This window comes from Leptopilina heterotoma, unplaced genomic scaffold (assembly GCF_015476425.1).
Source record: "Leptopilina heterotoma isolate Lh14 unplaced genomic scaffold, ASM1547642v1 Lhet_226, whole genome shotgun sequence".
Taxonomy (NCBI): domain Eukaryota; kingdom Metazoa; phylum Arthropoda; class Insecta; order Hymenoptera; family Figitidae; genus Leptopilina; species Leptopilina heterotoma.
The window spans coordinates 544,665-560,153 of record NW_025110944.1 but is presented as its reverse complement, the minus strand read 5'-3'; the positions used below and the strand labels follow the sequence as shown (position 1 = coordinate 560,153).

The window sequence follows — 15,489 nt, the reverse complement described above, 5'->3', positions numbered from 1 at the left end:
GTATCAGGGTTGCCACAGGCAAGAAAATTTAGGAAAATTAAAATTGATCAGGAAACTTAGGGAACAATCAGGGAATTTTATTAAAAGTACTGGAAAAATATTGAATTTCTATAGTATTGATGGAAAAATTCTAGTTCTTGGTATCCATAAACCTTTAAAAATATTAGAAACCTTTAATTAATCTTGAACTATTTTTATTTGCGTTATAAAAATTTTAAATTTGTTATCACCACGAATTTTAATGAAATACATTAAATTTTTTCTATTTCTGTCAACAGTAATTAATTAAATAGAATACAAAATTGAATTTATTTTAAATAATGTAATGAATGGGACACTTTTATAAGCTTATTAGTTATAATTTATTTAGAGAATAATTTTACTAAAATTAATTATAATTTCTAAAATTTTAAAAAATTGAATTTTAGATGAGTTGCGTTCACAATTTTTACAAGGTTTAAAAACCAAAATTTTTCAAAATCTTAATTCCTTTAGAAAAATAATAATAATGGTTAAAAATATTTATTTAAAAGAAAAATTTTTTATGATTTTGAAATCAGGGAAAAATAATATCAAATTTTTGTGGCAACTCTGATTATACATTTTGTGTAACATAAAGTTAAAGGATATAATTCTTGCGAAATTTAAAAGTACCATTTATTAATATAATCAGCAATAATTTTTAACATATTATTGACTGTTTTTTCTGTGTGGAATTTGTGTGGTACTTTTTGAGCTCAGGTGACGGATGCGTCCCGGGACGTATGGGAGCCTAACGTGCCCCTTTATCCCTAGTTTAGGTTTTTTTGCACCGGGGCGGTATGTGAGTGGACCGTTGAATGTTTAGTGAAATTAAAGAATAGGTTTGAAGTAAATAGATTTTTGAGCAGGTAGGAATATAGCTTTATTATATGAATGAATGAAGTAATTTTTTTTTTCGTTTCAAAACACAGTAGGTAGGGAAATCGCGAATTATTTTTAATGTATGATTGTCACATAACTGGATTACCAGTGAAAATATTATTTACTTTATACTTTTTTGTCTCTGTGTTGTTTAAATTATTACTTATTGATTTTGAAATGAATGATTTAATCTTTTGCACTTGTTTAAATGACCTCAATTTTTTCATAAATTAATATTCATTTGAATGAAAATAATTTTACTTGACAAATGTATTATTATAGGGGTCGCTTATAAGGTACATAGCCTCTTCTCTCCCTTTACTTTAGTGCTACGTAGTTTATGAACGATCCCTTAATTATTGAAATGACTATTAATTTTTGATTTCCCATTTTAATGAACTATTTTTTTTAAATTAAAGAACACTCTCTTTAAATCTGATTTATTAAAATTTTAACTAATTTGACCAGTGACTGCTTTTTGCTTTCAAATCAGTGAAAATTTAAGAATTCAACAGTAGAGACCAATTTTTTACTGATGAAGGAATATTTTAAAGTATAGAAAATAGAATATTAAATTTTGACAATTTCGTTACTCATTGTTAAAATTTAAGTTTAACCAAATTTTGCCATCTTACCATTGTGAAGTAAATATGAGCACGTGTACTTTTAGGATCGGTAGCCTGAAGAAAAATTTGTATTCAATTAAATTTAAATTAAAGCCAAATTTGACTGAGAATCAGTAACTCCTATTCTCATGATTTCAATCAGTGAAAAATCACTGAGAATCAGTTAAAAATTACAGAAATATAGCAGTCATTTTTTACTGATTAGACAATTTAAAAAATTACTGAAAATTTTAGTTATTTTTTAATTGGCCAATCAGTAAAAAAATGAATGCTATATTCCTGTAATTTTCAACTGATTTTCAGTGGAATTTCACTGTTTGAAATCGTGAGAATGGATTCACTGAAAATCAGCCAAATTTCACTAATTTAATTTTAGAGAGTGAGATTTCTAAAAGGAACGTTTGATATTTTTGAAAAAATGGTTCAATGGTTCAACTGAAAATAATTAAATTTGTTAAAGAATTTCATAAAAATCTTTTTCACAAATTAAATTTTCAAAGTATTTTAATTTAATAAATAATAATTGATAAATAATTGAATTTTATAAAAAGTCACATTCTAATGTATTCAAGTTTCTTAGGGGCCGTCCATAAATCACGTGACACTTTAGGGGGGGGTGGGGGGTCAACAAATTTATCACGACTTGCAGATAAAATGGCGCTAATACATGCAATAGTGTATCACATGGGGGGGGGTCAAAAATGGTCAAAAATAGCATCACGTGATTTATGGACGACCCCTTAGTGCGAAGATTAATAATTAAAATTTTTATTAGTTAATTTAAAAAAAGATACACACTTAAAATTTTTTAATAAAATTGAATTTTCGCAAAGTTTTTTTGAAAATTCTGAAAAATAAGATTTTTGAAATTTTTTAATTCTATTATTTCAAGACAATTGAATTTTTCTAAACAAATAATTGGAAATTTTTTTACATTCTATTAAAAATAATTGAATTCTTTTAAAGAATTTTACTTAAATTTTTCAATTCTATTGTTTCAAGATAATTGAATTTTTATAAACAAATAATTAAAAATTTTTGAAATTTCTTTACATTCTATTAAAAATAATTTAATTCTTTTAAAGAATTTTATTTAAATTTTTTCGAAAATAATCAAGGGAAGTTAGTTACCGTAATTATAATTTTATTTTTAAAAATTTCTTCGCAATATATTCAATTATTTTCATAAATAGTAAAAATCATTGCAAAATTTTAAATTTTATTAAAATTCGTCGAAAGAATTCAATTATTTCTAGAAACTGTAAAATAATTCTTCTCAAGAATTCAATTATTTTCATAAATAGGAAAATTCTTTATATTTTTTAAATTCTTTTGAATATTATTTTTAAAAAAATTCTTCACAAGAATTCAATTATTTTCATAAATTTCCATAAAATTCTTCGCAGAAATTTAATTATGTTTAAAAATTTTTTTAAATTCTCCTTAAAATTCCAATTATCTTTATAAATAATTAAATTGTTCTCGCACAATTCAATTATTTTCATAAATAATAACATTCTTTGGAAGGATTCAATTTCTTTTATAAATAGTAAAATTTTTTGCAGAAATTCAATTACTATCAATACATTTTAATGAAATTGAATTAATCAAATTTTCAATTATAATTATGAACAGACATGATTATTTTAAAAAAAATTGAAAAAATTCTTTGTTTAATTCAATTATTTTCCAAATATTTTAATTAGGGTGAAGAAATGACTGATAATTAGTAAAACATATCTGAAAATTGATTAAATTTGCCTAATTGGGAATAAATTTGAAAATAATATGTACTAAAGTATCACTTATTTTTAACTGACAATCAGATATGCTTTACGACTGCAGTTACTTTTAAATAAATGAACAGTAGAAATATTACTATTTGAATCAGTGAGTAATTTTTTATACTTGCAAATTACTTATTTTTAACTGATTCAAATTTAGAGAGCATACAAATTCTAAATAGCCATGAAATGTTGCATGCTTCCGTGGCATAAATTTACACTTTATTTGCAAAATATTTCTTCTCGACAAAATCTTGGGGAAAAATAGATTTTATTGGGGAAAAAATCGCGAAAATCTTCAGTGAATGTACTCCAGTGTAAAATTAGAGGAAAATGTTGAGCACAGATAAGTTTTTTCCTAAATGAAAATTGTGTCTATCCAAGGACCATTCATTCCTGGTCTTTATTTTTCTTTAATCTCATGGGGAAACTCGTGAAGATACTTAGTTGTGTGACAGGCAGGTAAAATCGGCAATCGCTCGAAATCGTCTCCTACTCTCCTCTACGTGTACATATATACTGAGAGAGAGAGATAGAAATACATGTATATACATTTTAATACAAGCATACACACAGTGTTGGGATCAGTGGATGCGCGCGTAGTTTTCGTTCAGAAGGAGACGCGGGTGCGCAGATGGAGGACCATGAGGGCGGGAATGGGATGTTGGGACGTGAGAGGTGGCATTGTGTGGCGGCAATAGGGTGAAACTTGCATTGGTCTTGAAGCACACACACACACAAATATACAGAATCACCACAGGCTCAACCATCGGTGCCAGTATTAGTATAGAGATGGTGGTGGCACTGAATCTCCCTCGAAAAGTCCGCTGCTGCTTTCCGCACTCAGTTCTGAAAGCCGAGCTCGAGCTAAAAGCACGTCTTTCGTCATTAGAAAAAGAGAATATAAATTTCTCAAAGCCGGCAAATTTTCTTTCTTGTGGCGACGCGCGTGTTCTCGGTCTGTGCTTAATTTTTTAATATTGTTAAAGGTGAAATAAAAAAAAAAAATTGGAATGTTATTCACCTTTGGCAAATTTATCATGTCGTATGTTAATTCTTGACATGAGATTATTTCAGTGACTACAATTCCGGAATATCATCCGGACTTTTATGTAAATTTTTGGAAATAAGTGATAATTGGAGAAAAGTCACTGTCAAGTATACAATTTTTATGTATGTACAGATACTACTAGACTGTAGCAACATGCGAAAGTACTCTCTTTTATTTCTGTTTTTTTTTCGGGGCGAAATTTTTTAGAACTTTGTCACTTGACATTTCAAGTGGAAAAAATCTCGAGGACTTTTGGATAAAGACTCATCGTTGTTGACCTATTTTTGCAAGGCTCGAATCACATCCCGGCGTTTCTTTTCATCAATTTGTGCAATGTACTTCAGCCATTCATTGCAATGACACCTTTCCCTTTTTTTTTGTTTTGTTTATTGAAACAAATGACGTGCCTCTTTTCTTTCTTCTATTCAATGAAAATACCTCTTGAAAAGTTCTTTTTCGAATAGTAAACATTTCGTATTGTCACACGCAGAACATAAAAATCGTTTATAATATTCTATTCTATTCTTTTTTTTTTTTTTTTTTTTGAAAGAAAAGAACATTTCAATAATCGAAACTGGATCAAACTAAAAGGAACTGATTTTTTAAAGAAAAGAATAGAAAATCAAAATAATAGCTGCATTACTGGATGGAATTAATTCATTTTATTCGATGACATCGTCATTTTATTATTTAACCGCAGTGAGATTCAATGTCTTCAATGGGGTAATCACTTTTTTTTTGTCGAGACAATTTGTTTAATCAGGGTTCCTCTTTCTTCAGTTCCAAAGTATTTCTTCGTATTCTTTGAAAAGAATAATCTTTCGAAAAAGAAAGAACACTTTTGGAAAAGGGAAGAAAGAAAAACTTGTTCATTAAAAAAAGGAAAGAAGGAAGTTGAATTTTAAAAAAAATGTCAGGTTGTAAAATTTGTTCGTACAAAATAATCGAATGTTTTGATGAAAAATAGGGGGGAGGGGCTATGGGGAGATTAGATTGACGTATATCTAAATTGGTTGTCCATCTCGACATTTGAGTACCGTGGGTATGTGTTTGTACTCGAGTATTAAGGGGGGGAATCACGGGAGCGGAAATGCGTAATGAATCATTCGTAACGTGTGCGCTTCGTTGAGACAAATCGTAAGCAATAACGGACAACGTATTTTTGATCGTTCCCGGGGTTTCCGCGACCGGTGAGAGAGGAGAGTGAGAGCGAGAGAGAGAGCGTGGCGAACCATTAATTTGCAAGCATTGGCGGGCGCAAGTGTAATCAATTTAAAAGGGTTGAACATTTCCGTGAAATGTGCGGATGATTTATGTTTCAACCACCGTGAAATACATGATTCGTTAAACGCAAAGCACAAGTATATACATCTCGATGACTTCCGTTTTAATCGGCGGTTTGTTTCGACCTTTGCCATTTTAAAGCAGAAAATTTTCTACGTTACTTCCAATGAATGATACAGGGTCAATCCAATTTATCTTCAACTGAATGGTTTTCCCATTTTTTTCTCAATCAGCGCAATTTTTTTTTTTTTTTTTTTTTTTTTTTTTTTTTTTCAAAATTCACCACGAGGTTATATTTCTTTCTCGTTAAAATTTCTTTTCTCTTCTTTTTGTATACTGAAGAAATTTATTTTTCTGACTTGAGAAAAATTTTGCGGGGGGAAATTTCTTTCAAAACTTTTGTTGGGGTGCTAAAAAAGTTTAAGAAAATTTCTAGTAAAATGAAAAGGGAATTTTTTGTAAAAAAAAGGACAATAAGGGAATTTTTGTTTTAAAAACACCTTTGGAACAATGAATACAATAGGTGTAGAGTGTTGTAATACAGTGGTGTTTTTGTTTTGTTTTATGGTGTTCCATTGTTGTGAAATGGCGCACTTTCAATTGCACGTTGGTGTTTATTAAGAATTTAATTACAAGCGCGCGCACGTGGAACGTTGAGGGCATTTCGTCGTGTGAGTCTCTCATTCGTATTTCACACTCCACGAGCACTTTCGCCATGTGCTACGCTAAGTTTGTCTGTTCGATTAAAGTTGGACTAACAGTAGACTTCTCTCCATGTGGCATTACCATTACTCTCTGCAAATGATGGGGATTTTACGTGGGTGGAAGAGTCTGGGAGATAAATTATCTTAAAGAATTGGCGAGGAGTAAAAAATAAAAAAAAAAAAAAAGAAGGAAAAAGGAAAAGAAGGAAGAAGCACACAGATCCTCAACAGAATTTATATTCCTTTATTTTCTTTATTAAACCTGAAATTTGTATTCATACCGAACAACTCATCATCACAATATATTTCTATTGCGTGTCATTGTCTTTTTATTGCTTTCTTCAAATAATTCCTTCTCATTCAATTTTAAAATTATATATTTCCCTCTTGAAATTTGATTACGTAAATTTTATTTTACTTGAATTTAAAATTTTACTCTCGTTTTACAAATATACTTGGCATTATTGAAAAATAATTTTTTTATTTTCAATCAGTAAAACAATGGTAACAAAAGTAACTTTAGAAACAATTTATAAAAACGAATTATACAAATAAAGTGGATTTTTATTAAATACATATAATATAAAATAGGTTAAAAATTAATACAAAAGCGGATTTATTTTTCAAAGAGCATAAAGAGATTTTATTGGAAATTTATGTTTAAATAAAAAAAATAAAATACTTTTATAAAGAAAAGAAAAATCCTCTTTAAAATTTAGAAATCAATATTCTTGGTGCGGGTATAATAGAGATGAAAATGTGGTAATAAAATATATTTTCGTAAAGGTGTGTCGATGTTGGTGGTAAAAAATCAAATTAAACGAAAGGAAATTGTTTGACAATTAAATTGTTTCGGTGAACCAGTGAATCTGCGCACTATACGGTGAAACATTGTTCTAAATTTATATATTGAATTGAGAAAAAGGATTTTTTTGTTTTTGGTTTTCTCTGTTCTTTTTTTAAACAAGTGTTTGATGAACTACAGCAGTGATAAACGTCGGTAGTGATGCCGTGATGGGGTGCAGTACGCGGTCGTTCTTCCTAACCACTTTCCTCGTGGGTGCATTTCTCTCCATCGTCCTGCTGTTCCAGACTTCCGGAGCGACCCGTAAGTCGATATATTTCTTTCGGACATTTCTTGAAAATCGATAGTTTCTTCATTGAAAAAGTCATTCAGATGGAATGAAATTTTCACGAAATTCTATATATATATATTATTATCAATATAAGAAAAGTATTAGAAATAGAAAAGAAACTATATACTTTAAATAAAAAATGTGCTTTCTATTCAGATTTTTCTTTTCGGAATAATAAATTATCAAACAAGTTACTGTTATTTATTATTCTATACGTTTATAATATTCGTATTAATTATTATCGCTATTACTAGTAATTATTATTATTAATTCTTAACTAAATAATTACATATATAATAGTATACATAAGAATTACTGCTACTATTATGAATAATAAGAATTGCAAAATAAATTTAAAACTATGAAAAAATGGGGGACTAACTCTGCTGGGGCTCGAAACCCGTAATAATATAATAATAATTATTATTGTATTCATATTATTAATATCATTATTATTACTAATAATAATTATTAGTGTAGCAAAACAGTAATAAAATATAAGAGAGAAAAATTAAAATAAATTACACATCTATTAAATACTGATAAAATTGAAGTATGCACCTAAAAAAGAGGAACATTAATTAAAGTCAGATTTTTTAATGCTTCATTTCCCTTTATTCAAATATAGTAGTCATTACTTCTTACCTTAATTATCATGAATTAGTCTACGTTATACCCTGGGATTTTTAATTTAGTAAAATTTTTCACTTCATTTTTAAGAGTATATGTGAAAGTTAATATTCACATTTTTAGTAAAACAAACATTTTCTGATTTATTCAAATATTTGATAATATGTAAATTAAATTTGTCGAACATGAAATTTTTGTACTAGTGAGGATTAATTATTTTTTCTTTTAATTAAAATGGAAAAAAAGGATTTTTACTATTAAAATTTTGGTGTAAATAAAATTTCCATTCCCATTCAATTCTAGTTTATTAAACAAAAAATTGTGAAAAACAATTTTTGTATTTTTATTTATAGGTATACAGAGGAATTTATTCAATCGTGTTTTTAAACTTGGTTATAACATTTCATCATTTATTAATTTGCTGAACCATTTGGCTTTATGAAGTATTTTTTTTATTTATAAACGTTTTTCTAAAATTAAATATTAAATCTTCGTTAAATATTATATTTCCTGGAAATATTTTTTACCGCACTGAAAAAAATAATTTTGGAATAATTTTATAACGGAATTTGCAATTTTTTATTTTTATAAATAATTCGAATTTTGTTAAAAATTGTTTTATCTATGTACAGTCAGGTGAATAAGGGATTAAAAAATATTGTTTCGATGATATTCAAACTTGATTTTTATTTCACAATTTTGTACTCTCTAAATTTTAATCAGTTAAAAATCACAGTTCAAATGAAAATCAGTGACTGACTTTTTGCTTCTGTAATCAATTAAAAATAACTGATTGTCAGTGAAAAAATGACTGATTTTCAATTAAAAAATAACTGAGAATTGAGTTTAATTTTGACTAACATAATCAGTTAAAAGAAACCAACTGAAATATTTATTTTTAATTGCCAACTAATATTTAATATTTTTACTACTAAATTATTTATTTTTAACTGGTTAAGATTTAGAGAGCAATTATTTAAATAATTTTTAGACTCTCTAAATTTAAATTAGTAGACTTTTTCGTAATTCAATCAATGAATTAATGTTTTAATTAATGAATTAGTTAATTTTTACAAAATTATTTATTTAATCAGTGCCTAAAAAAACCAACTCTCTGAATTTGTATCAGATGATACAACCCGTGCAGAAATCGCCACTTTTGTTCCCGATTACCGCCCTGGCCCCGGTCGGGTTTTCATGATCTGGCCCCGACTTCGTGGCCCCGACCAGGACCAGGCCGGGTTTGCCCAAGGATCTACAAACAGCGCACAATGGGATTTTTTTTACAATTTACTGTTCAAAACTGTCTACAGCCTACAATTCTTAACCGGTTTCAGTATTCTTTATTTTAAATTAAAGGCAAATAAATTCTTAAGACATCCCTTAAGGTCAATTTTTTAGTTCTTAATTGTTTATAATTTTTATTTTCAATCAAAGTTAACAAATTAATACAATTTTTCAAAAAAGGAGGCTTATTTTCTTATTCCGTTGCTGCATATGATCTGAATCAGTTCAAATTAATACAATATGACCACCACACAATTAATAAAACAGAAAGTAATTTATATCAATTGTTATAAACAGTATTAATTAACAAATAGTTAACTTTGATTTCTTTCCACTAAAAAATGTTTTTTTCACCTTTTCTTTTTAATTTAAGTTCATTTAAAGAATATTTGTCCTTTTTGATTATAAAATAACTTATTTAAATTGTTATAAACAATATTAATTAACAAATAGTTAACATTGATTCCTATTCCACTAAAAATTTTTTTTCACATTTTCTTTTTAATTTAAGTCTATTTAAAGAATATTTGTCCTTTTTGATTAAAAAATAACTTATTTAAATTGTTATAAACAATATATTAAATAATAAATAGTTATGTAACTTACGTTCCTGTCCACCAAAAAAATTTTTTTCACATCTACTTTTTAATTTAAGTTCATTTTAAAAATATGTGTCCTTTTTGTTTAAAAAATAACTTATTTAAATGGTTACAAATAATATTAATTAACAAATAGTTAATTTTTGTTCCTTTCCACCAAAAATTTTTTTTTCACGTTTACTTTTTTATTTGGATAATGTTAAAAGACCACGGATATATAATATTAAATATTTAAATAAGTTATATTATAAGAAAAAAGACATATTAATATTTTTTATTGGAGAGGAATCAAAGTTAACTATTTGTTAATTAATGTTGTTTATGACAATTGAAATATATTACTTTATAGGTTTTTAATTGTCTGCTGGTAATATTGGATTAATTTGAACTGATTTAGAGCATGTGCAGTAACGGAATAAGAAAATAAACGTCCGTTTTTAAAAAATTGTGTTAATTTGTTAACTTTGATTGAAATTTGAAAATAAAAATTATAAACAATTAAAAACTCAAAAATTGGCCTCGAGGGATGTCTTAGGAATTTATTCTCCTTTAATTTAAAACAATAGGACAAACGCACCAATTATTTTTCACACTTAAATTGAAATTCCATGTTTAAGGCAAAAAAATAAATTATTATTAATTAATAATTTTTAGTATTATTGTGAATTATTAATAATAAAAATTTTTTTATTATTTTAAAAAATAGTTAAATTATAAATAATAGAGAATAAATAATTAAATTAATAATTTTTACCATATTATTATGATAAACATATTAATTTATATATATATATATAACATACATTTTTAATAATTTTTCTATAAATAAATATGATACAGTCAATTTATTATGATAATACTGTATATAACGGTCCCATGATTCAAAAGGAAGTTTAAGCGAGGTCGCTTCCAAGCTTGCGTGGCTTTGCGGTATGTGTATTTGACTTGCGTCCTCGAGGTCTAGGGTTCGATCCCCCGTGCGTGCGATATTTTTCCGTCTTAGTTTTAAGTGTTTTGTGTATAATTCTTAATAATGTTACATAAAGTATAGGTTTAAATAATTATTAACAATAATAATAATAAATTAGGCATTAATTTAAATAAGATAGTCTGTCTAAATTAATGAAAGAAAATAAGAAAAATATTTTTTTTAAAAACTTAGTTCAATAAAAGCAATTCTAATAATTATTTACATTTTTAATGACATTCATAAAAGTTTATTTACTACAAAAATAATAATAATTATTAATATTGAAGTAAATACTCCCCATGCTTTAATAATCAAATAACGAGCTTTAATATAATAAAATGCAGTCAGTATTGGATTTCTACCTGGGTAGCGAAAAGATCGGGGGAAATCCCATGGCCCCGACCGGGTCCCGACAGGGCGGACAGATCGGGCAAAGTGCCATGGCCCCGGTCGGTTTTAGTGTTTCAACCAGACCGGGGCCAGGTCGGGTTGCCAGATCGGGGCCCGGTTTGTCCCGATCTGGCCCCGATCTGGCCCCGGTCAAAATTTCTGCACGGGAAATGATGTTTCAGTATTTTTTAACTGATTCAATTATAGTCAAGTTTAATTAACTTTTCAGTTATTTTTTCATTGACAATCAGTTATGTTTTACTGATTCAGAAGCAAAATGGTAGTCACTGATTATCAGTTAAAACTATGATTTTTAAATTTTAACTGATTCAAATTTAGAGGGAACATAACTTTTAAAATTAACTGATAAATTCTAGTAAATTTGACGATGAATGCTGTATTTTTATACAACTGATTGAATCAGTAATGTTTATTTTACCAATTGAATCAGTAAATTTCTACTAATTATTATCAGTAACTCAATTTTGGCTTCTCTGTAACTCTGAATTACTTAAATTTCACTGATGATCAATGAATTTTGACTGCGAATTAATGACTCTATTTTCTCCAGATTTTAACTAATCAATTTTCACTGGAAATCAGTTAAGATTTTTTTGAAATAGCAGTCAGTTTTTACTGATTGGTCAATTAAAAAAATGAATCAAAACCCTTTTTAAGTAATAAATTAAAACAAATAAAATTTTAGTACACTCAAAATCAGTTCTAAATGACACTCAGAAAACAATATTTTTGAATTAAACATAATTATCTTTTATTATACAGACAACCAAAAATTATTTTTAATTAAACATAATAATGTTGATTCAACACATAATAAGTTTGATTCAATAAAAATTAAGTTTAATTATTCTATTATAAAATATATGTTTATTTCAAATATATTTTTTTGGCCGGCTACTTATTTTTGAAATAAAAAAAATTTGTTCTAAGTGTAGTGACTTCTTGCTTTAGTTTGACAATTTTTTTTACAATTATATATTAAACAATAAATATGCGGTTTTCGATTGATTGAACACACTCGAACTAGGGCACTAATTTTAGGTCTTCAATCGCAACATATTCGACTATATACCTTAAAAATAATATTGTGCCAATTTTGTTTGACAATCAATTAATATAATTTCACATCCCTAAATAAATTATACCATCCAATACTTTGTCAATAGTAAATCCTTTTCTCATTTCACGATATATATGACAAAGCATAAAATCGCACTTCTATTAATCTGTAATATACACGGCATGCGGTATATTAATACTGGAAAAGCCCCTATAGCAAAAAATAAAAGTGATACTCAAAATTTTCATCACAAATTTCAAGTACATACATATATGTGTGTATATATATATCAATGACACTATTGTAAAATGGTATATTGATAATCCTATTCTCTACGATACATATATATGTACGAATATTTCGAAATTTGCTCGAATCATATATCGTATTCAGTGCTTTTAAATGATGTGTTTTAGTATATTGTTCAATGTGCGTTTATATATATGTTGTTTGATGTGCAATAATCTGGTCACGTGTTTTGCAGGATCGTTGACGCGTCCATGTTCAATGAACTGCAAACACACATGAATACCCATAGGTATTGTATACACAGACATACACATATATATATTAAAGCTCCTCGAGGGATTTTGCCCTTATGCGCCCTCCCCCTTCTTTCTCCTCCCTCGCCGTATGTATTTATCCATCGAATATTTTGCGGAAGTTTGAGAGAGCCGCGCATTTATGTACCATTTCCGCATTTTATACATCGGGTTGAGTTTGCCAATGCGATGTCTTTTCACATGCTCTTAATCGGTTAGTGAATAGGGGTGTGTACTGAAAAAAAAAAGAAAAAAAAACGAAACATGATGAAATGGTCTGTTGGTTGGGATTTATACATACGTGTATATATATGTATGTATAAATGCAACATGCTGGTGGAGAATGCAACAACCCTCTATACACCCGGCATACCATGGGGGTCATGGGTCGACGACGAGCATTGAGAAAAGGGGCGGGATATATATATGGATAATGAATAGTGGTTTGGTTCAAAGGGCCTAAAAGCGAGGCCAGTTTTGCTCCAGTCCTCTCTCTCTCTCTTTATCGCTTTTTTTATTTTGTCCCTTTTTTTTAAATCTATCGTCTCTTTTTTTCTTCTTGTGTGTTTTTTTCACTAATCTCGCCCTTTAACTTGGAGTATGGGATGATTCTCTTCATTCCATTTAGTGCATTATTATCAGTTGGGGTCATGGGCCTGAGTAATTATAATGTAATTGAAAGGCCTCTCTTCATTGATGAAATAATAGACGATGGGAGTGATTCATCTTATTGGAACTTTGATCCATTAATAAATTCTCCACTTATCTCTCACGGTCATCGAAAAAGGTTCTTCTGTTTGAAAAAAGAAACACCCTAATGCAATTAAGATATTACCGTGATTTTTTGTCCTCGAGAAAAGAAAATCTTTTTCTTTTTTCGATCGATATTGTTTTCTAAGTCACGAAATTGTTAGTTGAGATTTTTCTTCTCGTGTCAGTTATTATCATTTTTATTATTATTTATATTTTATTATTATTATTATTATTATTATTATTATTATTATTATTATTATAATTATTATTACAGGGCTCGAACTAGGTCCGTAAAAACTTCGTAACTTTGTTTTTTTTTTTTAAAAGTCCGTAAAGTCCGTAATTTGATTGAAAAAGGATGAAAAGTTCGTAAATTGTACGATATAATTTGGATAATTTTAGAGAAATTACAAATGAATATAGAAATTCAATTATTTTCAAAATTAACAGAATTCTTATCACACAAATTTAATTATGTTCAAAATATTTTTTTAATTCTTATTGTCAACATTTCAATTGTTTTTAGAAATAATTAAATACTTCGCTCCGAAATCCAATTATTTTCAAAAATTTTGATAAAATTCATGGCAAAATTTCAATTATTTTTAAAAATAATAAAATTTATACAGGGATTCGATTATTTTCGTAAATAATAAAATGCTTTTTAGGAATTTAATTATTTTCATAAATAATAAACCTCATTGCAGAATTTTAATTATTTCAATTTTAATCAAATTTCTCGAACAATGTAATAATTCTTAAAAATTTTATTAAAATTCGTCAAAAGAATTCAATTATTTAAAAATTTATTGGTAAAATTCTTTAAGAGAATTCAAGTTTAAAAAACATGTAAATATTCAATAAATTGTTTTTTTTTATTTAAACAATTGAATTCTAGTAGAATTTTCTCATAAAAATTGATTTAAAAATGGATTTTAGTTAAAAATTTAGATTATAATTTAATATTAAAAGCATTGGAGCTTGAATTCTTAGAAATAATTGAATTTTTTTAAAAATTATTTCAAGTTTTTATTTTCTAATATATATTTAACTAGCTGTCGTACCCGTCTTCGACGGGTTTTAGTTTCTACCAATACATTTAAGTTTCTACCAATCTGGAAAATCAGGAAATAGCTAGGGAATTTAATTTGACCGGAAAAAAATAATAATTAGTTACCATTATAGCTATTTTAGTAGGAAAATATTACTATTTGAATCAGTGATTGACTTTTTGTTATCAAATTAGTTATTTTAACCAATTCAAATGCAGAGAACAATATTTATCAATTTGTAGTACTTTAATTAATGTATTAAAAAAATTAAATTTTCCATATAGTTTTTGGAGTTATAGTAGAGTCTAATTGGAACTAATTGTATCGCAAGTAGACCTTACGTTACGACTGCTAAAACCTAACATAAGACCTAAATTTTAGGCTGAAAGTAGGGCTTAAATTTTGACTCGGGTCTGTTTTCATAAATATTATACATCAATAAAAATTGAAGTAAAAAGCAATTTTTTAAAAGCGAATTAATATAATGAAACTTTTTCTTAATTTGATAGGAAAATTCCCGGTTCGGCATATTCCCAGCTTTTTACAGTTTTTCCCGTTTGGCAGATACCCAGTTAAATGTATTAGTATAAACAGAAAACTGTACGACAGCAAGTAATACAATCTATATTTATATGAACTTAAGAAACAGTATTTTCATAAAATAAGTAAATTTTTATAGCCATTTGTAGATTTATTT

The 15,489-nt window shown here is 27.3% G+C and overlaps 1 protein-coding gene across 9 annotated transcripts in view; it reads left to right on the top strand.

The window, feature by feature from the left end:
- Nucleotides 1-15,489, top strand: part of LOC122502289 (hemicentin-2) — a 369,749-nt gene that overhangs the window by 4,981 nt on the left and 349,279 nt on the right. The window contains exons 1-2 of one of the 9 annotated variants that reach the window (XM_043612250.1): nt 3,834-4,425; nt 7,139-7,460. The exons of 4 other annotated variants lie outside the window; for them this stretch is intronic. In XM_043612250.1, the coding sequence (XP_043468185.1) occupies nt 7,367-7,460 (94 nt within the window). In that variant the 5' untranslated portion in view covers nt 3,834-4,425; nt 7,139-7,366. Of the gene's footprint in view, nt 1-3,833; nt 4,487-7,138; nt 7,461-15,489 lie in introns of those variants that run through there. 4 more of the 9 variants (XM_043612249.1, XM_043612248.1, XM_043612245.1 and 1 more) reach the window with 4 other exon arrangements.